General features: G+C 38.9%; 1 protein-coding gene across 1 annotated transcript; it reads left to right on the top strand.

Annotated features, from left to right (window-relative positions):
- The first annotated feature begins 309 nt into the window (after positions 1 to 309).
- On the top strand, positions 310 to 25,369 carry SSX2IP (SSX family member 2 interacting protein). Its single transcript, XM_061345218.1, has 15 exons — positions 310 to 437; positions 740 to 866; positions 7,882 to 8,013; positions 8,626 to 8,792; positions 9,055 to 9,255; positions 12,932 to 13,042; positions 14,043 to 14,178; positions 15,790 to 15,865; positions 15,943 to 16,114; positions 18,253 to 18,403; positions 19,869 to 20,005; positions 20,428 to 20,601; positions 22,116 to 22,227; positions 24,175 to 24,295; positions 24,485 to 25,369. Exons 3-15 carry the CDS (start codon positions 7,971 to 7,973, stop codon positions 24,561 to 24,563), a joined length of 1,680 nt encoding a protein of 559 aa, XP_061201202.1. The 5' UTR covers positions 310 to 437; positions 740 to 866; positions 7,882 to 7,970; the 3' UTR covers positions 24,564 to 25,369.
- The last annotated feature ends 2,360 nt before the right edge of the window (positions 25,370 to 27,729 follow it).

The raw sequence follows: 27,729 nt of genomic DNA, 5'->3' as shown, positions 1-27,729 counted from the left end.
ATGGCAGATTCTTTCAGAACTTGCGACCACTCTGTGCTCTGTGACAAGCGATGTCATTCTGGGCAGAGCATTAGGTAAGGAGACACCACTCCATGTACTCGCAGTGCAGCGGAGGGCCCAGGCCCCTGCAGTCCCCCATCTTCTCCTCCCCTCACCGTCGGCTGACGGCGCGGCAGGTGCGGCCATAGCGGCGCCACGGCCCGCCGGGGCGGTGCAGGCCCTTGTTGATGGTCTCCTAGCAACGGCTCGGCCAATGGCAGCAGGGCTGGGGCGGGGTCACGCTGGGGCAGGGGTTAACCCCGCGGGGCCCGCCGAAGGGCCGGAGCGGTGGTCGTGGCAGTTGCGGGCCGGGGAGGAGAGCTGAGCAAGGGAAAGTCGAATCCGCTCGGAGTCGCCTCCGTGCTCCTCCCCCGTCGCGTCGGCAGCGGCCGCAGCAGGTGGCGCTACGCGGATGCGCGCGGGTCATCTCCTCACCGGCGCCTCGGGAGGAGGCTTCCGCGGGGCTGCGTCCCGCCCGTCAGGCGTGGCGGGTAACGGGCGCTCTGCGGCGCGGCACGAGCGGCGGGAGCGGGAGGTACCGGCGCTGCGCTGGGCTCTGCTCGCCCGGCGGTGGGAGCCCGGAGAGGGAAACGCGGTTCCCTGGTCTGCGCTCGGCCGCGCCGGGGAAGGGCTGCGTGCGGTTGGGGAGCCTTTGGCCGCGGCGAGGCGGTGGATCTTGACATGTGCTCCTTCTTACTAGGCTCCGGCTGATCGCAGGGACGAGGGAGAGCTAGGTTAGCGGCTTGGGTTTGCCGGCTGTCCCCAGGCTGGAAGGCCTAGCGATTTGTTGATCTCTGTGAAGCTACAAGCGTCAGATGCGCTAAGAGGTGAGAGCTATAAAGGTTTCTACTGAGTCAGTGGATGTATGGTTGCTCGGGTTGAGCTGGTAGTTTCACGTGACGTAAGAGTAGAGGTTCTGTAAAGAATTTTGTGTCTGTTTAAAAATAGTTTTTCTTAATTATATCAAAGCCTATTTCAGTTTGACAGTCAAATCACAGTACAGGGTCTGTACGTAGTATTACTGCACTCCCTCTTTATGTGAAGCACTACTGCTTTCTATGCTGTCAATGAAATAGTTACATGGGGCTCCATATGCTACAGAGATATGGTAAGAAGTTCAGGGCAGTGATTCAGAATAGGAGGCATGCAAAGTAAAATGTGAATATATTAGGTAAATTTTGATAATGAAGGTAGGAAACCGGGAGACATGATTTAATAACATTGATGGAGATCTGAGAGTGTAAGTATTTGGGGGGAAGATGGTTTATGTGTTTTTGTGAGAAAGCAGTGGTAGTAATATAGAATCATGGAGTGGTTATCATTTGGACTTGAGAGAGTAATGGGATCATTGGGGTCAACATCTTATCTGGAAGTGTATGGCAGCAGATGTAAAGAAAAAGATTGTTAGTACAGGTTTGTTGTACAGTGATGTTTTTATCCATATATCCTTTTAGTATACTGCAGTTTGGAGCTAAAGGATTTCTGAGCAGAGGTTGCATCTCTTTAAATTTAATAGCTGCTGATAGGTGTTTTTCAGTGAGTTGGAGCCAGTTTATATTTAGTATTTACACCACCTCATGGTGATGTAAGTCCACAGTTTAACTGTTTTATATGGATAAAAGCTCTTATTTTCCAGTTGTTGCGTTGAATGTTTCATTTCATTCTGCTTAATAGTTGTGTTAATAAGAAGCAATGGGTATTTATTTTCTGTATGTTTGGCCTATTTACCTAGCTGCTTTCTCTTGTAGCTGAAAAGTTGTAGCTTAGTTTCTTGCATGAAAGCATTGGTTGACCTTCTTGCACCATTTTCAGGTCTGTTCTATCTTTTATACAGGGAAGGGTATACCAGCATGTGGTGTTTCAGCTGAGGAAGCGTAGTGTTCTTAGAGACATCATGGTGATCTCTGTTCTCTGCTCCAATGTTCTGTTAGCTGTTATTTCTGGAGGACTAATCATAGTGACCCTGGGATCTCTTCCTGCATGATAATACCTAATTGGGGCTGTTGGTTTAAGTAGCTAACAGTTGTCTTTTTCATTGTGTTTGTGCTTATGAACATGGAATTTCAGCTGCTGATTTTATTGTGTATTTGCTTAGTATGAGGACAACCTTCTGGTCACTCAGTCTGGTTTTTATTTTTCTGAATAACTCTGTACAGTACATGAGCTTTCTCACTTAACCTACTCATCACCTTTTTAAATTTACTGAACAACAGAGATGCCTGCAAAAGCCCCTCCGTCTCTTTGGGACTCACAGATGATATAATTTCATACCCTTTCCTTGCCATTCTTTAACTTATTCCTACACTTTGCCCTTCCGCATCCATAACTGGTCATTAATAAATCCCCTGACATCTTAGTTTAAGAGGTTTTGGTAGGAAACACTGTGAAAAGCTTTCTGGAAATTCCTCTATGCTGTTTTGCCCAGGTATGTCAGCTCATTTTTTTTCTTCCAGAGCACTGTGGTGGATGTGCTAGTGTGTGTTCCTTCCAGAGAAGGTATGCTGACCACCAGTCCTCTTTGCAGTTACTAAGTCTGTTCTGTGACACTCCTGTTTTGCTCAGTAGAAAACTAGAATTTACATGACAGCCTTTCCTTGAATTCCCTGGCAATCTTTAGAGAAATTAATTGCAGCTACCATCTTCCATTCTATGCCTGATTTAACCTACAGGTCATATGCTACTGAAATGTGAGTTTCAGTTTCTCAGATCTGGAATACTAGTTTAGGGCTCTGCCCAGTAACTGTTAACAAACTTTAGGAACTAAGGTTGTGGTTTGTTTTGTTGGTTATTGTTTGTGGGGCTCTTTTGCTTGTTTTGGGTTTTTTCCCCTTTTAAAAACCTTGTCTGCTTGCAGAGACATCCAAGCTTTGAAGTTTTTCCAGAGTTAATCTTGGTGCAGGGGGAACGAAGAGGAACCACAGAAGACAGTTCCTGAGGTTTTTCTCATGGGTAGTAAAATGTTCTGGTTCAGGTACATGTAGTAGGTGGTTTGTGAAGGCAGAGAAGTGCAGTTCTGAATATTAACAAAAATAGCACTATTGTTTAGTAATAGGGAAATGCCGAGTGTTAGTTCAAGATGGGGTAGGAATTTGGGAGCCCCATGAAAGATTTTCATGTGTTTCAACTTTTTCAGTGATTGCATGAACAGCATTTCAGTTGTCTGTGTTTTTAAAAGGTAGAGTTGAATCTTGAGGTAGTAGATCAGATTATGTGCCTTGTAACCTGAGTATTTGAGGCAATGACAGGACAGTCATTGAGCATTGGCTTCTATCAGATGTGAGAGTATATTCTTGTATGGTTATATATGTTGAGATGATCAAATAAGACTTTATACTATTAATCTTTATTATTATTTTCTTTGTTTTGCTTTGTAAGTAAAAAATATAGTTGGGATTCTTCTGAGTATGATATGCTCAGAATGCAGCAGAGACTCAATACCCACAGGCTGGGTGGTTGACTTGCCTTTTCTGGCAGCATGAGAAGTTTAGCTGGAAATTTGAGATTACTGAAAGTTCCCATTGAATGTGGGTAAGTGGAGGGATTCCCCCCACCCTCATTTTGCAGTTAGTAGAATAACAGTGAAATTGCCACAGTCTTGTAAATGCAGGAGGAAAGATCCAGGATCTTGCTTTGATTCCAACGCCCATCATTAAAATTACAGTGTTAAATAAAGGTCACTAAAAATGTAATAAATTTTTAGAGGAAGGTATTCTTTCAACTATAGTTATCACTGGATATAAGCCTATTTTAGTGCCAAATGCAAACAGTGTTATTAAGACAGCTGTAGAGAGAGTGAATGTCAAAACTCTAGGGAGGAAATGCATGGACTTTTATGGTGATCACATGAATTAAAACAAGTATATGTCTTATGACTGTGCCAGGGATATATCTGTAAACCCACAATGTCATGACTGGAGTGTACCCTAAATTTACACAGCCTGATGTGCCTTTGTGTCTACCCAGATAAAAGCCATCTGTAAAAGGCATCTGGATTACTAGACAAATGTAAAAACCTTAAGCAGATTCACAGCCCCTTTTGGGATATAATTTTTAGTAGAAGGAATCATATCGCCTTTTACGTAAATGCTAACTACGCCACCTCCCACCCCCAAGTTTTCCAAGTTGAGACGTATACATGTGTCAGCTTGTAGTAGTATTTGGAATATGCAGAGAAGGAATGTTTGACAATTTCTGATTGGTACTGACTTTTTACGTTTTTTTCCAAGGCATTGCACTATTGGGAGCAGGTAGAAAACAGCTCTCTAAAAACAATCTTTCCTTATCTTCTCTGTGTTGGGGGTGAAAAGTTTTCTGTGTTACCAGATACTGCATTTCCCATTTGTGTCACACCCTGTGTAGGTTCCAGATGACCAGATGGTGTAACATGATCACAGCACAGTGCTGTGACAAGGGATTCTCTTCTGATTGTCTGAATGAGTTTTTTACAAACCCAGTTACAACTACTCCTTTTCAAGTTCAAGCGTGATACTGAGAAACTCTTAAGTATGCTGCATTGTGTAAAGTATATAATCCTACTTCTTACTGCTAGTGATGCTTGAGTTGTGATATGGTCTAAACTCAGGCTTACTTAATCATATTTCTGTCTGGAATCTTGGTACATTCATTGTCAACCCCTCCCCTGTCCCCCAAACCACAAACCAGTAATTTTAAGAGCAGCTCCTTTCAGCATTCTGGGTTTGTGAAATGTACTATTTTTGAAGTTTAATCTACATTTGCTCTTGAAAAGAAAGACATATCTGATAGTGAATGATGTAGGAGTTTGGAATTATTCCTGTAGGCTTGTGTCAAAAAATTTCCCAGGTGTCTTTCTAAGAATCAAGTTCTAGTATGCTATTGCCATGAGAGTTTTGTGTTTTGTGTTTTTTTGTTGTTTTGGGCTTTTTTTTTTATTGTACCTTACTTGTTCTAACAAGCATTTGAATGCCTTGGTTTGATTACTGCTTCCTTGGTGTGAATCAAGCTCTCTGTTTTTTACTGGAAGTACTTTGGGGAGGCCTGTGTTAATGGTTTTTTGTTTCTTTTGTTTATAGATTTGTTAGATTTTTTTTTTTCTTTTACATTAGTGTGAGAAGCTGGGAAAGTGCTTCCTGCTGCATGTTTTCCCAACCAGGATTTGAGGAGGGGAAAATACAAACAAAACCCCTCAAACAAAACCACCCCACAAAACCCCCAAAAAGCCTTACTGGTTTTGTTTGATTGAAGTTTTTCTATGTTAACTAAGATAGCCTTGGAGATCCCTAAAGGACTTCCCAATTTTATGCATTTTATTATTCTTCCATAATTTCACAAATACTGCTTCAGAGTAACACGTTTTCCTCTTCTGCATGACTATGTTCCCTGATACGTTATGGTGGTTAAAGAGAGTGCTGTAGTGTACCAAAGGTTCAGGGTCTCTTCTGACTACAGTGTATCTAAATTAATTTTGCATCCACACTGTCTTCATCAGGAATCTTGTCTTCAGCTCTTGCATACTTCAGTGAGGCTATATTGAGCTGTGTTGCTACAGAGGAACTGCCTAAGCTGGGAAGGAAATATAGCTAGTGGATCTTAATCACTAGATAGCTTTAGAGGTCATTTCGAAGGTCCTGAACTGGCAGTAGAAGCTATGTGGAACTGATGAGTTGATCTTGGCATGGGACTAAATGCTTGTAACATTCCCTTTTGTGTCTGACATGCGGTTATCTTGTTCTGCACATCTGAGTTTAATTTTAAATACAGTACATAAAGATGATTCAGAGTGCTGAATTACTGCTTCAAAGCTACTTCACTTACTTGACACAGAGCAATTGAGGTCCTTAATGTAGTGGTTTAACAGTTGAAGGAAGTTTGAGTTTGGCACTTCCAAATAAAAAAAAGAAAAATTGTTGAGGGTGATTTTTAATCTGATGTATTCTAAAACCCTGTGGAGTGTACTGCGAGTGGCCTTTTCAAGACAAAAGGCTCTAGAACTTTCAACACTGGTTAATGTGAGAAGAATATAGTTGCATTATCTGCATTTCATTGTACTGCCTATGTGTTCTTGCTTACTCCGTCTTCACTAGACATGTTTCTGAACCTGCGTTTGTCTGTTAATTTTTTGTCCTTTTGGTGTACCTAGAAGCAGCATGTCACTTGAGAGGAATCTTGATAAAGCATCTGAATGAATCTGCATGCGGCTTGTAGGGTTCAAATTTAGTCCAGGTGTGGGAACACAATAATCCCTTAGTTCCGTTTCTACTTCCAGTCAAACATTGTTTGGTGTGATAGATGCTGTGTCAGAATAGTATTGTCAATGTAGAGAGGCCTGTGGGTTGGTAATACCATATGTTGAGGGAATCTGGGTGATAAGATCTCATAATGGCCATGCAGTCTATTAAAGAATAATAGCCAGTTGGTTTGAAAGTTACAGCATATCTGAAATGTGAGAGAAAATTGAGAAACATGCATAAATGAATATGGACAGAGAGAAAGCAGAAAAATCCATTTCCGAAGAACAGCCATTAGATTGTAACATTGACTATGTTTTCTTGGTGCTTTAACCTGTACTTTCTCATATGTAGTTTACCAGTTCCTGCAAGCTTTCAACTCATCTAAGAAACAGATTTTACCTTTTTTTCCAAGTAAACTTATGAACCTGGAAGAATATCCAGATGCTCATCTTATTTTCTAGTGCTGAGAATTCTGTACACCAGTATGATCTCTTAAAAACTTGGTGTTATTTTGGGCACTGTGTTCTTCACTTTAAAATGCTGATAAGGATTCTCACTGTCTCTGTTTTCAAGAGGTCTTTTTCCCCTCTTCCTTTCCTTTCTGCTCCCTTGCACAGGTAACAGGTTTTTCCACAGTGATAAAAATACAAGGTTTTGGCATCAGAGACTTAGAAGTTGATTATCCAGAGTGTATTTATTGGAACATGAGTGGGAGGGCAGGGAAAAGATCCCTGTGCTGTAGAAGTCTACAGAGTCCATCTAAAACTGATATGAGAATTTGTTCCAAAGTGTTAATTGAAAAAAGGTCCTTTTTTCCTGCTAGTTGATGAATTTGTTTCCCTTAAATATCACTGTTCATGTAACAGGTGATGGGTTGTGCTGTCTGAATCTTAAATATCCAAGCTGGATTCTAAGTTTCCAGCAGTGTGGTAACTCTAATGCTATTACATGCCACCCTACTGTGCAGTGGAGGTAGGGTGAGGGGGCAATCTGTTCTTTCTTATGACCGTGTCTTTCCTTTAGGATAAGGTTTCTTCTATTTGTGTTCTTTAACAGTTTAGGAGATTCTGGAAGAAAGCAAGCCAGGGAAAAGCAATATGGAATCCTAGAATAAACGAAATGTATAAGCTAAGTTAAATTTAAATGGTTAAATACCTATTAGAAGTTTATTTGTGCGCTCTCTGTCAATATATCTTCTCTTTATTATCCTTCTATTTAAGTAATAATCCCCCTCACACAGATTTATGTTAAAACTTCATATAAGTTTACCTTAATAAAATCGCTTCCTAGCCATATGGCAGGAAAATATTTAGTATTTGGTTTGCTGTGCTTCCTCTGATGAACATCAACAGAAGTAACTGAGTTATGTAGTGTGAGTCTTTATTTTCATGTGTGCATGGCATTCGAGCTTTAGTTAATGGCTTACAAGACTTAGTTAAGTTTAAGGCTAAATATAGATATATGCATCAGTTTTATGGCGTAGTATTTGCTGTACTTACTGTGTTCCAAATGTTGTGTGAAGAAGTTGAAAAATTGTATGTGGCTCAAGTCCAGTAATCATTCCTTATGCCTACTTTAATCTTTTAGCTGTATTAGCTGCTATTGTTAATCTAAAATGCTCTTGATATTTTAGGAGATGCCTACGTAACACATTGCCGGCAATTGTACTAAATACTTCACTGCTGAACCAGTTGCTCAGGTACCCTGCCTGTCTTTGTTGCTATGGGAGACTGGAAGACTGTTACTGTGCCAGTGCTGTCATCAGGTAAACTGGTAATATTTTTGAATTTATTGGATTTGGTATCTTTACTGGGGATGTTGTAGCACTTAAGAGAGTGATTGGAGTTTCATGCATGACATTTGACTAGTTAAGCAGACTATTCAAATAATATGTAGTACTTGCAGTGCTTTGGGTTTTTTTGTTTTGGATTGTGTCTGTACAGACATGCTGCTGTAAAATACTGTCCTTAACATATGGTCACACCTTTCAGGATATGTTGTATTTTCAGAGGTTTCTTTACTTATTCTATATTCTTTTGCCTCATAAATTGATTACAGAAGTATCAAAGGAGTAAATGGTTTCTTTTACTTCTATAGAGTGGAATAGTAAAATTTGTGGATCTTGGCAGATGAGTAAAATTTGAAAGGATGTAGTACCTTACGATATTAAGTCTTTCAATCTTTGGTGGAAGCTTATGCCTTTTTTTTTTTTATTATTTTTTAATTGGGAATTCTTCAGTATGTAGTTCCAAGTAACATTCTAAGCTCTAGAATTGTAAATTTCTGTAAAGAATAATTTGGGTGGTAAGGGATTTGACTTTTTTGTGTGTCCTAAACTATTAGCCCTGACTTGTTTCTTAATGTTTTTAACTTTTAGATAGCAAAAATATTCTTCAGTATACCTCAGATAAAAGTATTTCTTCCCCAAGTATGAACTCACAAGTGCTACGTTTGTCACTGCCTTCATCCAAAAGCATGCACGGCTTTTTCAGTGCCTTCTGCACAGAAGAGAATATTGAACAGAGTGTATCCTATCTTGATAGGGTGAGTTCTTGCTGTTTATTGGTGATTGTGTGAAGGTGACATTACATCAGTTGTGGTTGTATAGATTCATTGGATTGAGAAAAAAGCCTTCTTAATTCTCAGAAGCTGAAGTTGGTGAGAAATAGTTTTTTCTGGGGAGATGGTGTGGGAATATAGGAAAAGATTAATATAGCATTGCAGATAATACTGTTTCTGTCTTTTGGAGGACTGTGGAAGATTGTTAGTTATTTATTCGTTCTCCACCCCCCTTCTCTTTTACCAGGAACTGACAACACTGGGTTTTCCCTCTATTTATGCTGAGTCCAAAGGAAAGGAATTAAACTTAATATCTATCATAAATTGCATGAATGAATTGCTTGTACTGCAGCACAAGAACCTTCGAGCTCAGGAAGAAGTAGAAATGCAGCATCTAAAACTGGGTAGTGATATGGATCACTTACAGAACTGCTATGCTAAGTTAAAGGTAAAACCAAGATAGTTCCACCATTATTATGCAGCGCTTCTGTTTAACAGATTGTAACATTCTTAACAGTGAATGCTTTTTTGTTTTTTCTCCCCAGTACTAGCGGGGAGTTGTATTTTAATGTGCAATTTGGGTTGGCTTTAGGAAGTATATTTCCACTTGAAAGATCTGTAAAGTTACTAAGTTTTCAGTTCTAATTCATATTTAGAATTATAGCCTCTTGAATCAAGGAAGAGGAGAGACTGTTCAGATTAGAAGTGTTAATTCATACTGTGGTTGAAAATGTTAAGTAGTTCAGGTCACCATTCAGTACCACTTAAAAGCATTATGCCCACCTCTAAAAGTTGATTTCCTGATATAATTGTAACCAGTAAAACTGTAGTTAGCATTTCTGTTCTGTGTCACAGGGTTATTATGAGTCTTTCCCCATATCTGTAGGGTTTTTTTGCGTGTGTGGATGGGTGTTTTTGTTTCTGTTGTATTCCCTGGATAGCCAACTACAAGTTCTCTTCATACGAATTGCTCAGAAACTCTTGTCAAGCCTGAAGTTACTAAGCTTCATCTTATCACAAGATAAACACATGCACAAGGCAAATCACTGTGGAGTAGCTGATAAATTGGAAGTTCAGATGCTACTTAATGGGCACTTGCATGTGTGGTCATGTTAGGGTTGTCTTTCCCTTGATTCTGTCAGGAAAATAAAAACCATCAGCATACGTTTCAGAGCTTTTCAGGCTGGTTTTTCACTGGCCAGCACTATCTCTTTCACAAATAATGCTGTAGACTCTCAATATAGTAGATCATCCACATAGAAGCATTTCTATAGGATGTTAAAAATCATGTGTCACTGCACTCAGTTTTTATACCAATACTGCATAATGTTAGCTTCCAGGTAACTACTCCAGTTACTTTCCCTAGACAAATGGCATTAAAGTAATGGTGTTGGGATGGGTACCTTGTTAGTACAACTTCAATCCCAGGGCATTTAATTTAGCTGTCAGCTTGCAAAGTTTCTTGTGTAAATTCTTTCAGATACCATGCAGGAAATATCTTGACTTACGCTATTTTGTTACCTGTGTTCCAGTGTGGTTTGTTTAGAAATTCTTGTTACTTAAATATCTCTGCACATTCATAGCTCAATACTATACATATAAAGAAAAAGAGATTGTATGTAGTGTTTGGCTCTGTCAATTAAGTTGGCATTTTGGGGTTTGAGTTCCATATTTGTGGAAAAAATGTCTAAATTTCTAGTTTTGCATAATGTGTTATAATGAGATCGCCTCTCTAGCCTTACTCTGTATAGAATCATAGAATAGTTAGGGTTGGAAAGGGCCTTAAGATCATGTAGTTCCAACTCAGGGACACCTCGCACTAAACCATCTCACCCAAGGCTCTATCCCACCTGGCCTTGAGCACTGCCAGGGATGGAGCATTCACAACCTCCCTGGGCAACCAATTCCAATGCCTCACCACCCTAACAGGAAAGGATTTCCTCCTTATATCCAATCTAAACTTCCCCTGTTTAAGTTTTAACCCGTTACCTCTTGTCCTGTCACTACAGTGCCTAATGAAGAGTCCCTCCCCAGCATCCCTGTAGGCCCCCTTCAGATACTGGAAGGCTGCTATGAGGTCTCCACGCAGCCTTCTCTTCTCCAGACTGAACAGCCCCAACTTTTTCAGCCTGTCTTCATGTGGGAGGTGCTCCAGTCCCCTGATCATCCTCGTTGACCTCCTCTGGACTTGTTCCAACAGTTCCATGCCCTTTTTATGTTGAGGACACCAGAACTGCACACAGTGCTCCAGGTGAGGTCTCACGAGAGCAGAGCAGAGGGGCAGGATCACCTCCTTCGACCTGCTGGTCACGCTCCTTTTGATGCAGCCCAGGATACAGTTGGCTTCCTGGGCTGTGAGTGCACACTGAAGCCGGCTCATGTTCATTTTCTCATCAACCAACACCCCCAAGTCCTTCTCCGCAGGGCTGCTCTGAATCTCTTCTCTGCCCAGCCTGTAGCTGTGCCTGGGATTGCTCCGACCCAGGTGTAGGACCTTGCACTTGGCATGGTTAAACTTCATAAGGTTGGCATCAGCCCACCTCACAAGTGTGTCAAGGTCCCTCTGGATGGCATTCCTTCCCTCCAGCGTATCAACCAAACCACACAGCTTGGTGTCATCGGCAGACTTGCTGAGGGCGCACTCAATCCCACTGTCCATGTCATCAACGAAGATGTTGAGCAAGACCGGTCCCGACACTGATCCCTGAGGGACACCACTCGTTACTGGTCTCCAGCTGGACATTGAGCCATTGACCACAACTCTTTGTGTGCGGCCATCCAGCCAGTTCTTTACCCACTGAGTGGTCCATTCATCAAATTGATGTCTCTCCAATTTAGAGACAAGAATGTCCTGTGGGACAGTGTCGAACGCTTTGCACAAGCCCAGGTAGATGACATCAACTGCTCTCCCACTGTCCCATCAGTTCTGTAGCCCCATCATAGAAGGTCACCAAATTGGTCAGGCAGGATTTCCCCTTAGTGAAGCCATGCTGGCTGTCACCAAGCACCTTGTTGTTTTTCATGTGCCTTAGCATGCCTTCCAGGAGAATCTCCTCCAAGATTTTGCCAGGCACAGAGGTGAGACTGACTGGTCTGTAATTCCCTGGGTCATCCATTTTCCCCTTCTTGAAAATGGGGGTTATATTTCCCTTTTTCCAATCATCGGGAACTTCACCTGACTGCCATGATTTTTCAAATATAATGGCCAGCAGCTTAGCAACTTCATTTGCCAGCTCCTTCAGGACCCACAGATGGATTTAATCAGGACCCATGGACTTGCGCACATTCAGGTTTTTAAGATGATCTTGAACCAGTTCCTCTCCTACAGTGGGCTTCATTCTCACAGTCCCTGCTTCTGCCTTCCAAGACTTGGGTGGTGCGGTCAGAGCCTTTCCCAGTGAAGACCGAGGCAAAGAAGTCATTCAGAACCTCAGCCTTCTCCAAATCCTTTGTAGCTAGCTCTCCCGAGAGCTTCCTGAGGGGGGCTACGTTGTCCCTAGTCTGTTTTTTATTTGCTATGTACCTGTAGAATCCCTTCCTGTTATCCTTAACATCCTTAGCCACGTTTAATTCTGTCATGTGAAATAGCTTGTTTGTTTTGCTGTGGTCACAGGCTGCATATCTGTGTTAATTGTTCTCTTGATTATTCAACAGAAATACTCCAGTGAGACTATAGCCCCAAGTTCATACAGGTTGTTCAGTATCTGTCTCAGTCTCCTAGTATAGAAATGCTTACAGAATCCCAACTTAATGAAAAGTTAAGTTTTCATTAAGTTGTTTTAAGATTATTATTCAGTTTGAGATAATTCCTGTTAAATATCAAGCCAAATTTTTGTTACCTGTGAGCAGGAGTGTTACTTGTACTGGGGAATCGTACTTCTTGCTCCAGAAAATAGAACTAAATTGTCATTGCGAATGCAAGATCATCCCCAAATCATTGGAGGAATATATAGGAAAACTTAGTTCAAGTGAGGTGGTTTGGCACTCTGGTTTGTATGTTCTGTTGTTTAGGTTGTGGGGTTTTTTGAATTTTTTTGTTTTGTTTTGCTTTGTTGGGGGTGTGTTTTTTTGTTAATCTTTTGCTGTTATTTCTTACTGATACTGAGCTATCAACTCTTTCCTAGGAACAGTTGGAATTATCTAAAAGGGAGATAGTTGGACTTCAGGAAAGAGACAGACAACTGCAAAACAAGAACAGAAATTTGCACCAGTTACTAAAAAATGAAAAGGACGAAGTGAGTTGTCATGTACATTAACACGAGTCATTAGCTGGATATTCAGTAATATATTTTTATTTTAGTGAGTCTTGTAATTGTTCACATTGAATTCTTATTTTCTTGGTAAATGTTGCCTTTCACCAAAGTGAAATTGGCATGTTGCATATGGATACATAAATTCTGTTAGGGATAGGTCCAAGTTGTAATAATAGCAGAGTAGTGCAGAAATGTGTATGTGCCATTTTCTGAGGCTTTCTGTACTTCTGAGCATAGCTTTATCTTAGAAGTTTAAAAGAAGAACTAAGATTAGAAGATACTTTGAAATTCAATTGCTGTTTAGTTTAGGGTTTGTGTTCAGTGTGCTTCCCTCCCTCCCATTCCCTCTCCTGTACCACCTCCTGCACATCCCCCTTGTTTATATGGCTCCTAAGTTTCTGTGAGGGTTCTCTGTGATCATAAACCTATTCATGCAGTTAGTGATCACAGCACTATCTGTATATAGTGAACATTCTGTAGTTGCAGCTTAAAATATTCAATGTGATGTATGTTTGTTTGTGAGCTTAAAACTGACAATTGAGGGGAGGGGAGAAAAAAAATACAAACCCAAGAAACAAAACAAAATCAAAACCCAAGCCCAGGTATTGATAGTACTGGCCAAAAAATCTGTTTTATGATGTGTTTTAATGTTCTTTTAAACCAAATGGAATAGTCTGTCTTCCAGCATCTTACTGCCCAGAAGATTAGTACTTTATTATTTTTAGTGTAAACCTAACAAGTATTATAATATGTTGCTTGTGATACTGGTTTCTGCAGAAAAGACACTAAACCCCTGAGAAGTCTGAGGTCAGAATCCATGGGCTGAGAGGGTTTTTCTGATCCCTTTTGTCACTTCCTTTCACCAGAAAGACAGTTTTAATTAGAAGTTATAATTTTGCTTCTTGTGCTTTGGTTTTCTGAATAAATCTGTTGTAGTTACGCTTTAGTTGAAGAAAATATTTTTTTGTGGGGTTGCTTTTAGGTACAGAAGCTGCAGAACATAATCTCAAGCAGAGCTACACAGTACAATCATGATATGAAGAGGAAAGAAAGAGAATATAACAAATTAAAGGAGCGCTTACATCAATTAGTCATGAGCAAAAAGGACAGAAAGATAGGTATGTAGCTCTGAATTTTACTACAGCAAACCAGCATATTCAGTATGTTAACAATGCTTTTATGTTCTGGGTATCTTTAAAGTCAGTATGGCCCCTTGTAGATCTTTAGATGCTAGAACGTTATGTAAAGGATGTAATATTTCAAGTCAGCTGACTCTGTAAGGCTAACTTTCATTGTTCTATAAGGTTTTTTACCAAGCACAAACCAAATGGAGATCTTTACAAAATGAGAGGTACTCATTACTAGGGGGAATTATCTGGAATCAATTCCTAAGACAGAGCTGTCTCTCCTCTACTTTAGAATTACTGCTGCCATCACAAGACCTTAGTGTCATAAATATTGTATTATGCTCACCAGTTGCAGTCAGGAAGGAACACTGCATGACATTTTTTTCCACCCTTAAGATACTACAGTCTACTTGTGTTAGGGACAAGCCTTGGGAAATTTTGGAGAGGAAGCTGCATAGCATATATAGCACCTAGTGTTTTGTGAAATAAGAAGTCTCCTTTATCATATGAGCACTCATATGTCATGCTGCCTAAAAATTGTGTTCAAAGCATCAGTGCTATTTAACATGAGTATGGTTTTTGTGGTGTGCTGCTGGAAATAGGTATCAGTATTACGTATTAAGAAAAATATCTGCATATTTTGGTTCATATATCTTACCTTAGCATATTTGTATCATTTATCTCCAGTGGAAGTCCTGCTCTTCTTGTCTTATCCTTCCTGCCAGCCCCAAAACACTTAGCTGTTTTCCAGCTGTAGTGCATGTTGTGTTCTAGTAAGCTGGTTTAATTCACTAAGTCAGAAGAAAACTATTCATATTGTTGCCAAGCTGTTTTTCTGCTGGTTTAGTCTGCTGAAAGTGCTTGAGGGTAAACTAAACCAGATTAGGACACTAGCAGGAACACCTGTTCTGGCTTCAGAAAATCTTCAGGTATCAGCTTGGTAATCTTTGGAAGCCTCACCCTGTTGTCAGCAAAATTTACGTGTGGCATGTTCTTGACTGCAGTTGGCTAGTACTAGCTCAACTATCAGTGGAGTCAAAATAGCAGGGATTTACATCTAGTTATGCTTTGCTTGATAGCAAACTAGAATTGTGCTTGGACCACTCATCTGTAGTGATGGATCTGGGGTTTTGTTTTTCATGTGTTTTTTGCGATTGTTGTGTTTTGTGTGCGTTTTCTTTTCAATTTTTTTCTTTAAATGTGGAAAGAGAAGCCTCTTTGTTTTGAGGAGCATCTTGTGGCACATTAGGAAGTTGCTTACTCTAAACTGCAGGTGTAACTGGCATTACTGGCAGAAGAGAGGTTAAAGTTGATAAACCTCTGATGAAGGTTGAAATAGCATAAGAATGCATAACAAAGTATAAACCAGGATGAGAATACATCCCTCCATGAATTTCCAAACACAAAAATTTATTTTCTTTCATTGGCTATCTTGTTCAGTTACTTTAAGCAGGGCAGTGTGGTTTCATATGGGTTGGAGGATTGAGGGGAATATTTGGGTAATGTGGTCTCTTGACAATAACTACATGTAAATGCAATGTCGTGTGAATGTTTATGTATTTGCATGTTGTTCACGCTTTGAAATATCCTTTTCATTTGTAGCTATGGAAGTTCTAAATTATGTTGGTAGAGCTGATGGGAAGAGAGGTGCATGGAGGACTGATAAGACAGAAGCCAGGTAGTTGTCTTAGAACAACATTAATTGAAGTTTATGTTATGGCTGTTATGTTGTTACTGTAAGATTTCTTCCTCCAGAAATGAAGAAGAAATGTACAAAGTTCTGTTAAGTGATTATGAACAACGCCAAAAACAACTTCTAGTGGAAAATGCTGAGCTGAAAAAAGTTCTTCAGCAAATGAAGAAAGAGATTATTTCACTTCTCCCACCACAGAAACAGAAATTTAAAGAACGGTCTGAAGATGGGCCAGTAAGTATTCTTCACTTAAAATTAAATCTGTGTGGTGGTTTAGTGCTGGAGTCTTTTCACAATTATAAAAAGATGAAGTAAAAGTAAACTTTCATGTTTATTGTGGCTTGCACATCAGTTTAAACAAGTAACATACTAACTGTTAACAATACCCAGTGTATTCTTTCCAGCCAGTCAATGGGAAGCTTGAAAGTATACTCCGAGCAACTTGTAAATGCAGTAGCTACCTGTATGTAGTTCTATGTAATGATGCATTTGGGATTTTGTTTGCCTTCCATACAAAGATGTTGATGCTAGCTTTCAAGGTGCTTATGCAAAGAAACCAGGCTTCCCATAGAATCCTTGGGGGTGAAGGATGTGTAATTAGGATGTGCTCCTATATGGATTAGAGTAGTTGTTGGTTCCTTTTACAGAGCTGCTGGTAATTTCAAGGAAAATGTTCTGTGGGGCTTTTTGTTTGTTTTCAGGCTTTAAGTATTTCTTTGTTTACAGAGTGTGTGTATATGTATATATAATTTTTTTATGGAACAGTATGGGGCACATTCATTGTTTATCATTCAGTATGCTGATTCCCTGCTAGAAGTTGCAGCTATGTCTTGATGTCAGAGTGAAGTAGGGAATGATCTAGGAAGTTAACTGAGCATTTGCTTAGCCAAGTCCCTGAGCATAAAAATAGAGTTGAAATACAGCAAACGTGCACAAAAGCTAGATTCTGAGAATCACGCCAGAGTGATGTACTGGTAATAGGGTATTAAGAGAAACTCTACAGAACAAAGTATTAAGCATTTTATATTACAAATAGTACATGTTCATAAGAAAGAGTATGTGTAGATAGAGCCTGTCAGAGTGTATTCTTTTTTTGTGGGATCTAGTGCTTGCTGTTTGAGAAGATTGGCTGTCCTATTCAAGTTGCTGTACTTTATTTCTGAGCTATGTCAAGTGCATTTGTTCAGCCTCAGAATGCACTGTGTAGAAAAAGCACTAGAGACTCTGGCCACACCTTTGTAAGGTGTGAATAACTTCACTGGATGACTTGCCCTGTATACCAGACAGAATGACTCCCATGTGTATTTAGTACAGTAGTCAGTAATGTGCTGTGTGTTAACATTTACTTTAGAAGTTGATTATGTAGATATTACTATAGCTCAGCAATGAGAAGTTGATCTTCTGTAGTGGGTATCTGGTATAATTTGTAGTATAAAGCATAATTGGATATCAGTTCTTTAAATGGTCCTGCTTTTAGGATTCTAGTGTGGCCAAGAGGGTTTGGAACAATCTTAAGTACACTGTTGAAAATCCAGCTGTGGGAATGGGGTCCTTATGAACTTGTGCATTGAAACAAATTTGGGAAAAACAGTGCTCTGAAATTATCCACTGATAAGGCAAGCATCTGTTAACTGTTGTAGCATTAATGGGCTACTATGGTTTTGTACTTTCCATCCAATATTTCTTACCTACTTGTAGATCAAGGGCATTGTATAGAATGGTTTAGATGCTTAAGAGTGGAATATTCGTGCCAGTTATTCAAATGACCATAGCTTTTCAAATTAAACCTACTGAACTGTCCTGGGCTAGTTTTGTTTTTGCTATTTATACTTCTGTATGCTAGCTGTTCACTATAGCATTCAGGCTTGATGCTTGAGCTGTAGCAAAAAATGGAAGCGGAAGAAGGGGTGCTAGCTCCACTACTCTCAGTGTGGCGGTTTGGTTGGTTGGGGTTTTATCATGATGGAGAAGAATGAGGCAGGAGCAAATTACTTCTCAACAGGAGAAAATCTTTGTCTTTAAATCCTGTTCATGCTACATAGTGAGTTTATAGGCAGCTATGGCTTACGCTTGACAGCATAACTCAGCAGTCTGAACTCCTAGCTTGAAGACGTGTGAAAGTAAGTTTTGCTAGCTGATATACTCCCTCTGTGATGGGATTCTGGGGGCTGCCAGGTCATTTCTGTCTGTTCAACATGATGCTAAGGAACTAAACTCCCTGACAGTCATTTTTCCCTGGTTGGAAAAATCATTCCTGTATAGAAGGGTTTTCTTCCCTTCAGTAAATTAAATCCATATGCATATTTAAATCAATGAATGCATGTATTTGAAATAGTGGAGTGGTTTATACCTTCTTGTTTCTGCTTCTACAGGTGCTGTCAGACTTGGAAGAAGATATTGGAGAGTTAAATAAAGAGAATATGTGGGAACTGTCTTGTGAAACTGTGCGAGAGCAGCTTACCAACAGCATTAGAAAACAGTGGAGAATGTTGAAAAACCATGTTGAAAAGCTAGATAACCAAGGTGAAGTTTATTTGTATTACATTTTCATGTAAAGTACTACTAATAATTCCATTTGGTATCATGCCCTGAAGACTTACTGTCTAAGCTAAAATGGAAGAAACTACCTGGTAGCCTTTCTGAAAGGGCTTGTGATTTTTATATTTTTTCTGTGTGAATTTCCATTGTAGGGAGTGATTGCATACCAAGCCTGTTGTTATGAGGAAGGACATGATTATATTTTGACACAGTAAACAGCAACTTTATAAAGACATAATTGTTTTTCATTTGAACGTCATACATGCCCTGTACTACAATTTGTTGCCTTTCCCCAGCTTTTGGGGATGTTCAAGTAATGCATATGTAATTTGAAGTGATTGGAGGCAAAATACATAAATCCATCTTGGGAGTCTGAGGCTTCTTCTGGCATTCTGAAGTGAACTGGCTGCTGGTGTGGTGATGGACCCTCCTTGTTTCCAGCTGTTAAACAGCATTAAAGGACAGCTAAAAATATATAAAATTCTTTCCTAGTATTATTTTCCCATGCAAGCAAATGCTGCTGCTATCACAGGGATATCTGCAGTCAAGAATAAGACTGAGAAGGTCATGCATGCAGTTGCAAATAAGAGCAGATGGTCTATGTGAGAATACGTTTATGTCATAGGAAGGATTTTAAGAACATTTGCTTTAAGTAATACTTGATCTGGTGTAGCTAACTGGGAAAATAATTGTAAGCAGCAGGAAAAATGCCTTGAGCATTTGCTGTTTTCTTGGAGTCACCTTTTGGGGTTTTTCTGATTTACAGAAATGGCCTTAATGTGGTCCAACAGGTTTCAATTAATATTCAAACACTGACATCAGAGGATTGAAGTTCGTCTTATTACAATCACTGTGATAGCTATGCATAAAATTAAAGCAGTATGTAATTACACAAAATACATCTTATTCTTCTCTAATTCATTCCCTTACTGGGATGAGAATGTGCTTGTGATATTTATAATTCCTTTTTTCCTTCACAGGACTTGAAGGAAAAGGCTATCTTTTTATATCTGTGATAAATATAGTTGCTGTCATATTTTTATGAACACCCAAGCCCTTCAGAAGTGGCTTGTAAGAATACGTTAACAGCATGTTACTGAAAAGAAATTCTTCACTTGTTTTCTTCTAAGTAACTGCTGAAACAAGTAGGGGGTTTTATATGACACTTATTGCAGTGCAGATGCTTGATTTTCCTTTAGGGGTGTGAAACGGCTGTTTTCATTGCTATTTTTTTCCTGAGCTGGATTTAGTGCATAGCTATGTGTGTAGCACCAATTCTAGATCTCATCTCCAGTAGTGCTTTTGAACACTGTGTGTATATCTTTCAGGATGAAACAGTCTAAGATCTTTTGGTATTGCTATAAGTCCCTGATAGGAGGGATTTTTGTTGTTTAGGTTTTGTATTTTTTTCTTCTTTTTTTTCTAAGTAGCTTTCTTCTCTTCCCCTTAGTATCACGTGTACATTCAGGAGCTCTGAATGAGAAAGACGTCATTTCAAGAGAAGACCATGAGATGGAAACTGAAAAGCTAGAGTTGGAGATCCAGCAATGCAAAGAAATGATCAAAACTCAGCAACAGCTTTTACAGGTAGTAGACTAATTTTTCTTATTTTTCCTCAGCTGAATCTAAGCTGGTTTTTTAACTTGTCAGTTTTCTCACCTCTGAGCCTTTCTCCATTTCTTTTTTTTTTTTTTAATAATGCTTTTGAAATAAAACACCTTAATGGCTGGTCTGAGTATAGGTTTGCTAGTGGTCTGGTTGGTAGTTTAAAGAGCTTGTAATCCCGGTAGGAATAATTTGGGGGGATAAAGGTGAAGAAGGCTGATGGTGTCAGCTGACTGACATTCTGCTTGCTATCTGGAACTCTTCCCCCACCAGTGATACTTACTGCATTGCTTCTATTATAAACTTCAGTCATTTTTCTTTATAAAACTGAAAATCCATGGAAATTCTTCCCTTAACAGTCACTCCCAAATCAATGTTTGTGTCTCTTTGCTTTATATCTGCAGCAGCAGCTCATGTGTCCATGTGATGATGACACCACTGTGTTACTACAGGACTGCTATTTACTGGAAGAAAGAGAGCGTCTTCAGGAAGAATGGAGACTATTTCGAGAACAAAGAAAGAATTTTGAGAAGGAGCGAAGGAGTTTTACAGAAGCTGCTATTAGATTAGGACTTGAGGTATTAAAAAAGTGGGAAGGTGTTAGAAAAGGAAACTGTTATGGAAGATGAGTCATGATTAAGTAATTTTACTGCTATGTGCACCAAAGTGCAGCCATCCAACAATATCTGTTTGCTAACATCTATAGAGAAAGATCATTCCCATAGTATATGAAATGTGTCTTTGGTCATTGTAGGAGATCATTCTGTTGGCATAAAAAAAAAACCAAAAACCAGCCAAACAAAAAAAAAAACCCAGAAAAGTCGGATTTTTTTTTTTTGTGTGTAATAGAAAATACAGTTGCTGCAATTGGAATGACTAATTTTTTATTTCATCAATATCAAAGTACTTCCAAAAATCAGTCCACTTAATCACAAAATCCTTTAGTAGGTAATGCTTAATCTTGGTTTCCTACAAAAGCAAGGTTTATGCAAGTTTTGGTCAGACTTGGCTGCATTCTCAGAGTTCTCAAATGAACTAGATTCCTAAACTGTTGACTAAACCAGTGACTATTTCAGAAATGCAAAGTAGTTGCTGCCTTTTCCTTAAGGTTGTCTGTTCTTTTCTTGTAGTGAAGTTGGCCAGTAAGCGCACGTACTGGGACATGGTTGGGGTAGATGTGTTTCTAAATGAGCTCTAGCATGTGTGTTCTTTGGTCCAGCCAGCAGTTAGGGCTGAGTGCATGAGGAGGCTTACAAGTTTAGCAGGGAAAGGAGGCCATGATGATGTGTGTGGTCATGAAACTATGATTGTACAGTCATGGCAGGAAAATATTGAAGGAAAAAAGAAATACTACTTAGAGAACTGCTTGCTTTGACATGCAGAGCAAAAAGTTGGAGTGGGATATGATTAAAATTTATAGAACTGTGGATTCAGTTGGACCAATGAAAGCAGTATTGTTCACCTAATCTCTCAAGGTTAGGACTAGAATGAACTTGTAGCACCTGTTTTACTGATGTTTTTTTGAGATGAAATAGCTTGTTGCTTGATTCCAGAGCCATTGGATCTTCTTGGAGTTTGTCTTTTGCCATTAGTTTCTTTGGGGTTTTTCTGTGCTCAATCACAGAAATAAAACAACCCCTTCCTGCCACAGTTTCAGATGGAATTAATCAGTGCTATTTTCAGTATCACTTTTGTCAAGGAAGAGGCTCAGGGTTGAGGTTTAAGCAGTAATCCTTACTGGCAGCTGCGCAGAAATGGGGGCTACCTCCAAGAGGTAGTGCTACACTGAAGGTGAAGGGAGCATAGGAGGTAGTGATAGGAGATTGTGTCACTGGAGTGGAGAACAGTAAAATGAAAGGATTAGTCAGACTTCAGTGAAACAAACCATGGGAGTTGGCTTGAAAATAAATACCTTCTCAGCTAATCCTCCTTGGATTTAAAAGCTTGTTCACATGACTGTAATTCTGTGTTAAACGGCTGTCTCTTCTGAATTACATGGACATGTTACAACTTTTTCTTAGCTATAATAGAATGAATGAGGAGTAACCTTGTTCCTGTGGTTGTAAATGTAAACTGTCATTTCTTTTCTTAGAGAAAGGCATTTGAAGAAGATAGAGGAGCATGGCTGAAGCAACAGTTCTTAAGTATTTCTACTGATTACAAGCACTCTGAAAATGTGACAACTCCAAGTGCCTTCTTAGGAAGCAAGTATTTGTTTCAAACTATGTTCTTGTAATGTGCTTTTTCTCTCACTTCCTCCTCCCTTCCCCCCTTTCTGTCAATTAGAAGATGCAAATATAAGCAAAACTATAAAAAAACCCAACACCCCCTTCCCAAAAAAACCCAAACACCCCAAATCCCTCAACCTAACACTTCCCAAGGCAAATTTTACCAGGTATCTGTGCCTCTGCCTGTCAGGGTAACTGGTGGTTTAAAATCTCCTTTTAAAAAGGGAATTGTTATAACTCCTTCCCTGATAATTATTTATGTAATGATTTTGTATTTGTGAGGTGATCTGTTAAGTGTCAAGTACCTGACAGTACAGCTGTTATGAACAGGGAGTTTCTAGAGTTATAAACTGAAATTAGATGTAAACGTAATAATTGCCAAGGCAGTTGGAGAAATCATGACCTACAAAGATCTATATAGATAAGTAACAAGTTTTGGGAACAAGAACATCATAAAATGGCAGTGGCAGGATTAATTGCTTGAGATGAAGTAATATTAGACATGCATTCATACATATTCAGTAAGAAAAGAATCCTTTGGAAAAAAAACAGCGAAAAGTGTAATCATTACACATTTGAGCAATAAACAATTTTAAGATTTGTATCTCCATTAAAAAAATGGCTATGCTATGTATAGTTTAGAATACTTACTGAAAGTATTTCTTTCCTTCTTTCAAATTGGTAAGCTCATTTCCCATGCCCTCATTCCTGAATATGCACATGCAGTGTTTTGGTCTTCATCACTGAGTCTTCAGTACATTCTAAGGGTTGTGTGGTGGGGTTGAGATAAAAAAGAAAGGAATGGGGGAGGAAGAAGTAACAACAGTCTGTTAAAAAGATTCTTGTTATGGCAGCAAACAATTAAGAAATGTGTGAAACATCTATCAAGTGAAGATGGCTTGAATTTGTTTTCTTGTTAGGTAAACTAGCTAGCCTTGTGTTCTGGGTTTGCCTTGTTTCTTCTTTGTGCAGTTCTTTCTGTAAGTGTGAAATGATCTTCCACAGTAGGAGAACTTTTATTTTTAGGAATAGAGCTAAAATTGTTTGGCTGTTGCTCATGAAGAATGACTTGGTTTAGTGATCTGTGAGCAACTTGAGATCTGTTTAACATTCATTGTATGCTGAAACTTTTGATTTGTAATTGCCTTTTTCCAAATCCTATTGTTTCTGGATGTATTTAATGTCATTTTCTCTTCTAAATGTCATTCTTTGGTTTTTTATATATCCTAATTGTAAGTTACTGGATAATAGTCATAAAAACCAAAAATGTCTGCCACACAGAATCAAGATGCCATTTGGATATTATTCCACAGTTTATTAGAGTTGTTTTCATGATAAATTTTTGGTTTTCACAACACTTGTCCAAAAACTCTTAATTCTGTAGTGCTGTGATGGATGCTGCAGAATACAGAACCATTCTGTTTGGAATCTAAGTGTGAGGAAGAGTTAGAAAGGATTGATCTGGCCCTGGCAAGTTTGGCCATTGTCTTTCCACCAACTTTAGTGATAGTTAAGTTCATATAAATGCTAAGGCATTTAACTTGGTGCTTTTTCTTTTTCCCTATACTCTGACAAGTTTGCATTTTTTCATGTTGGTGTTGATTACTGTATCCACCATATGCTGGAAGAAACTTTTACTTTACTGAGTGGCTTTAAAGTTGACTTCAATATGACTGTGTGCAGTCATGATTGTATATGTAAATGCTTCACTTTCAAGTGTCAAATCCTAATCTGAACATAACTTCATTCAGTAGCATTACATGTGCTCATAAAATTTTATAGAGATCTGTAACAATAAGATTTATTATTATAGTCATCCTGCAAGATATTTGGTGTTTTAGGAAGTAGAACATATAAAGAAGTGAGTCCTTCAGATGTTTTTGATTGAACTGTAGTTTAACTGTCGATATGTATCTCTTTTAGGTCCTGACCAAGACAATCGATTACCGAAATCTACATCTCAGCAAAGAAAACCTCAGTGTATGTTGGGTGGTCCTGTTTCAGCAGAACCTCGCCAGATATCTCAGTATATTGCACGTAACAGGTATCTGAAATGAGGTTGGTTTTTATAGTGCTAAACTCTACATAGAGACTGAGTCGTGATAACTTACAGAAAGCCTAATCTGAAGTTTATGATTGTTACATTGCAAAATATATTAAATATCATAAAGCCATCTATCCTAAGCATAATTTGTTTGAATTATAACATTCTCCTTTCTTTCTTTTTTCCTAGCTCCAGTGCTGCATTAAGAAAACCTGCTGGAGATAGCATACCAAATCAGTGGCTGGAAAGTGACAAAGAAACAGAGTAATGCACAAAGTCATGGGAAGACTCTGGAGTTGGCACTCTGCTATGTAGAAAGTTGCACATAGAACAACTGCCTTAGACTTCCTAGGGTTGCTAGCTGGGTTTTTGGTTGGAGATTGGTTCATAAACTTTTCATTATAAAGTGAAACAATGCCATGAGTTTGATCGTTCTCCTAGAGGATTATGTGGTGATCTGAATTGTGGTGTGTATGTATGTGTGTGCACATGGCTTTTATTTTTTAGACCATTTTTGCTTCATTTTCCTGCAACTGTGAAAGAAGATAATTTAAAATATATAAAAGCTTTGATATTTTTTTAGTAACAAAGCTCTGATTCTGTGAATGAAGCAATAGTCTGACACTTTGACTGTAACAAAATATTGGATCCTTGTGTTCCTTTTCATCACAGGCAGAGATAGCACTTTTAGAAGCTGTTTAATTATTGGAAACCTTCAGTTATGTCTCAAGTGTAACTGGCATTAAAACTTCTTTTGCCTCAACTTGAATGTACAGTATACTGTAGATTTTTAACAAAACAGGTTCTATATTTATTGTGTGATTTGAAAATACCTCTTTGATATTTCAGATGACTTAAAGTGCAGAATCTTTATATATTTGTAAATAGACGAAGTGGTTATGCTGAGAAACCATGAAATGAAACACATGCATACATAGTATTATTTTACATGGCATTTTAAATTTGTTTTATAGTGATACTGAGTTTACAGATGCGTTAGGACTTTCAGTGGTTCAGTGAGGAACCAGATTATTTCAAATGTGAACAATAAATGTGTAATTTTATTCTAAGAAACCTTGGTTCTCTCTTTTGTATGCACTAAGCTATTGTGGATGTCAGGCTGATGTGGACATCTACTGACAACAAATCTGATGCTGCTTTGGAATTTTGTTAGTTTTACCTTCTAAGCAATTCCAGATTTTTTTTTTTTTGGTAGCCTTTGGGAAATCTGTTTTGTTTATAATGTAATAAAAATAGCCAAGTGGAGGTAAGATGCTTCAGTCTCCTTCACCTGACTGCATGCATGCGGTTTTTCCTTGCCCATTACAAATCAATCTTGTCTTTGTTGGGTTTTCATGTGCCTGTGAATGCATGTGCATAGCTCTGATGCTTTTGGAAGATGCCTAAGAAACTTGTGCCTTTCTTACGTTCATAGGAAGGAAGTTAACTCTGAAGCTTAGAATTCTTTACTGAAAACACACTGCTGCTCTGCCTATTATCTTCAGAATTGGATGTAATGCAGTGATTGGGCCACCTGGAGAAATAGGAATTGAATAACATAGGAAAGAGAATAAAGGGCCAGGAAGCTAAGACAACCGCAGTTTCTGCTGATTAGCTCTGCATATTGAGTGAGATGAAGTAGTGGCCAGTGCAATCTGCACAGGATACTTGCATGGTTCTTGCCGAGTACCCTTAAGGAAGCAGAGATGTACATAATGTTCTTGGTCAGCTTTCTGCTGCAGGGGTAGTCAGGTTGGAAATACAAGTATCATTTCTTATTTTTTAGTTCTTCTACAGTTCTTTGTCAATAAATGGGCAATCTTAGCAATGTCATCTGCTGAAAGCATTTAGTAGCATATAGTTACTGTTAGGCTTACACCTTACCCACAATGTGCTGGACAGCTCTTGATTGAATTTTAGTCATGGAAGAATAAATATACATATTCAGAAGGTGTATTTAAAGATGTAACGTGGAAAACTTAATATATTGACAGTACTTTACATGTAGAATTCTTACTTTCAAGTTGGTACATTATTCCAGGGTTGTAAATCCGTAGTTGAGGCAGTATCAGCATGCCACTAGGGGCTGCTGCTGCTCGGAAGTATTACCGTGTGCTCGTTGAGGCTGTGTTGGACACTTAAGAGGCATTCAGTTTAGTGGGACTCGTTTACAAGACAGTTTTTCTTCACGACAGTAAGTTTTAGGATAACAATGCGTTTGAAGAACTAATAATTTATCTATTTAATCTTTTGTGCCTGTTGAATTGTTAGTACAAAATGTTTGTTAATTGCTAGTTTTTTATGTACCATGTCTGATAGAAGTGGAAAATTGTTTAAATGCCTCCATGGAAGAATCAACAGTGCTAGGTATGTGCATGCAGTTGAGCCCTGAGCTGCCTCCTCAGACCTGGTCTGGAAGCCTGAGGTATAGATTCTGTTCATAGCCCTGTCCCCATAGAGAAAGAAAATATGCCTGAGTTTTTGGGTTGTTCTCTATGCAGTGATGAGGAAGCTTTTTAAATCTGAAGCTACTGCTCATAATGGTGAGAACACTACAGATGGTCTGGTTGGTTAGTGTGCTGACACTGCAATGCTTCACTGTGGTGGAAATGACTTTGGCATTTTTCTTAACTTGTAGAATGTGAAAGAGCAAAGGGAATTAACTGATTGCAATAATGTAGTACAGATGTGTTACTACACACAGGTGCATATGGCCTACTTCAGAAGGAACAAGAAGTACTGACTACCAGTGACTGATAGGCATGCAGCTATTGTTAGCTACCTATACATGACATTGGAAAGATGAGTGGTTCTCTTAAACCATCATATTTCATGTCACAAAATCCTTAAAGATAATATGCGTTGCTGCTTTTTCAGTCTACATGATGAGAGAGTTCTTTTACCACAAATACCATACTTAAAGCTTTCTTCCTCCAAAACAGCCCCCCTCCTCCTAATTTGAACAACTGCTTCCACCAGCTTCTGCTGATTTGCAGAAGGACAAAAATTGCAGTTGGAGCAGGACAAAACTATCCCCATGTGTATGGCAAAAACACCAACCGTATCCTAGCTTTTCCTTAGGGTTTATGCAGGCCAAGTTAACTAATACATTCACAAAATCTATCAATTTAAGCAGGTAATTCTTAAAAGGAAAATGAAAATATATGCAGAGTAATGGCAATGCTGTGTATGTTGAATTAGTTTAGCTGCTTTTTGTGCTGCTGCTTTATTTTTGTAATTTGCAGTTACTACATTTTTGTGTGTGAAGACATGGAAGACATCTACTTCCATCCCTTCCACTACCCTCCATGTAACTTGTGAGAGAAGTAGATAGCAAAACATGAGAGGTTGATCTAGTTACATGCAAAAACTGATGCCCAAAGAAAACTTCAGACCATCAGATGATTTATTTTTTGCATTCAGGCACTAGCTGT

The sequence above is a fragment of the Neopsephotus bourkii genome, unplaced genomic scaffold, assembly GCF_033783945.1.
Source record: "Neopsephotus bourkii isolate Nb327-2 ecotype Australia unplaced genomic scaffold, CSIRO-AGI_Nbou_v1 NB_234, whole genome shotgun sequence".
NCBI classification, from domain to species: Eukaryota; Metazoa; Chordata; class Aves; order Psittaciformes; family Psittacidae; genus Neopsephotus; species Neopsephotus bourkii.
This window is presented reverse-complemented; position numbering and strand designations above follow the sequence as displayed.

Coding starts and splice junctions, on each gene's coding strand:
- SSX2IP (XM_061345218.1), top strand. CDS start 7,971: ATGGGAGACTGGAAGACTGTTACTGTGCCAGTGCTGTCATCAG. Junction 14,179..15,789: donor CAAAAAGGACAGAAAGATAG/GTATGTAGCTCT, acceptor TTTCATTTGTAG/CTATGGAAGTTCTAAATTAT. Junction 24,296..24,484: donor CAGTATATTGCACGTAACAG/GTATCTGAAATG, acceptor CTTTTTTCCTAG/CTCCAGTGCTGCATTAAGAA.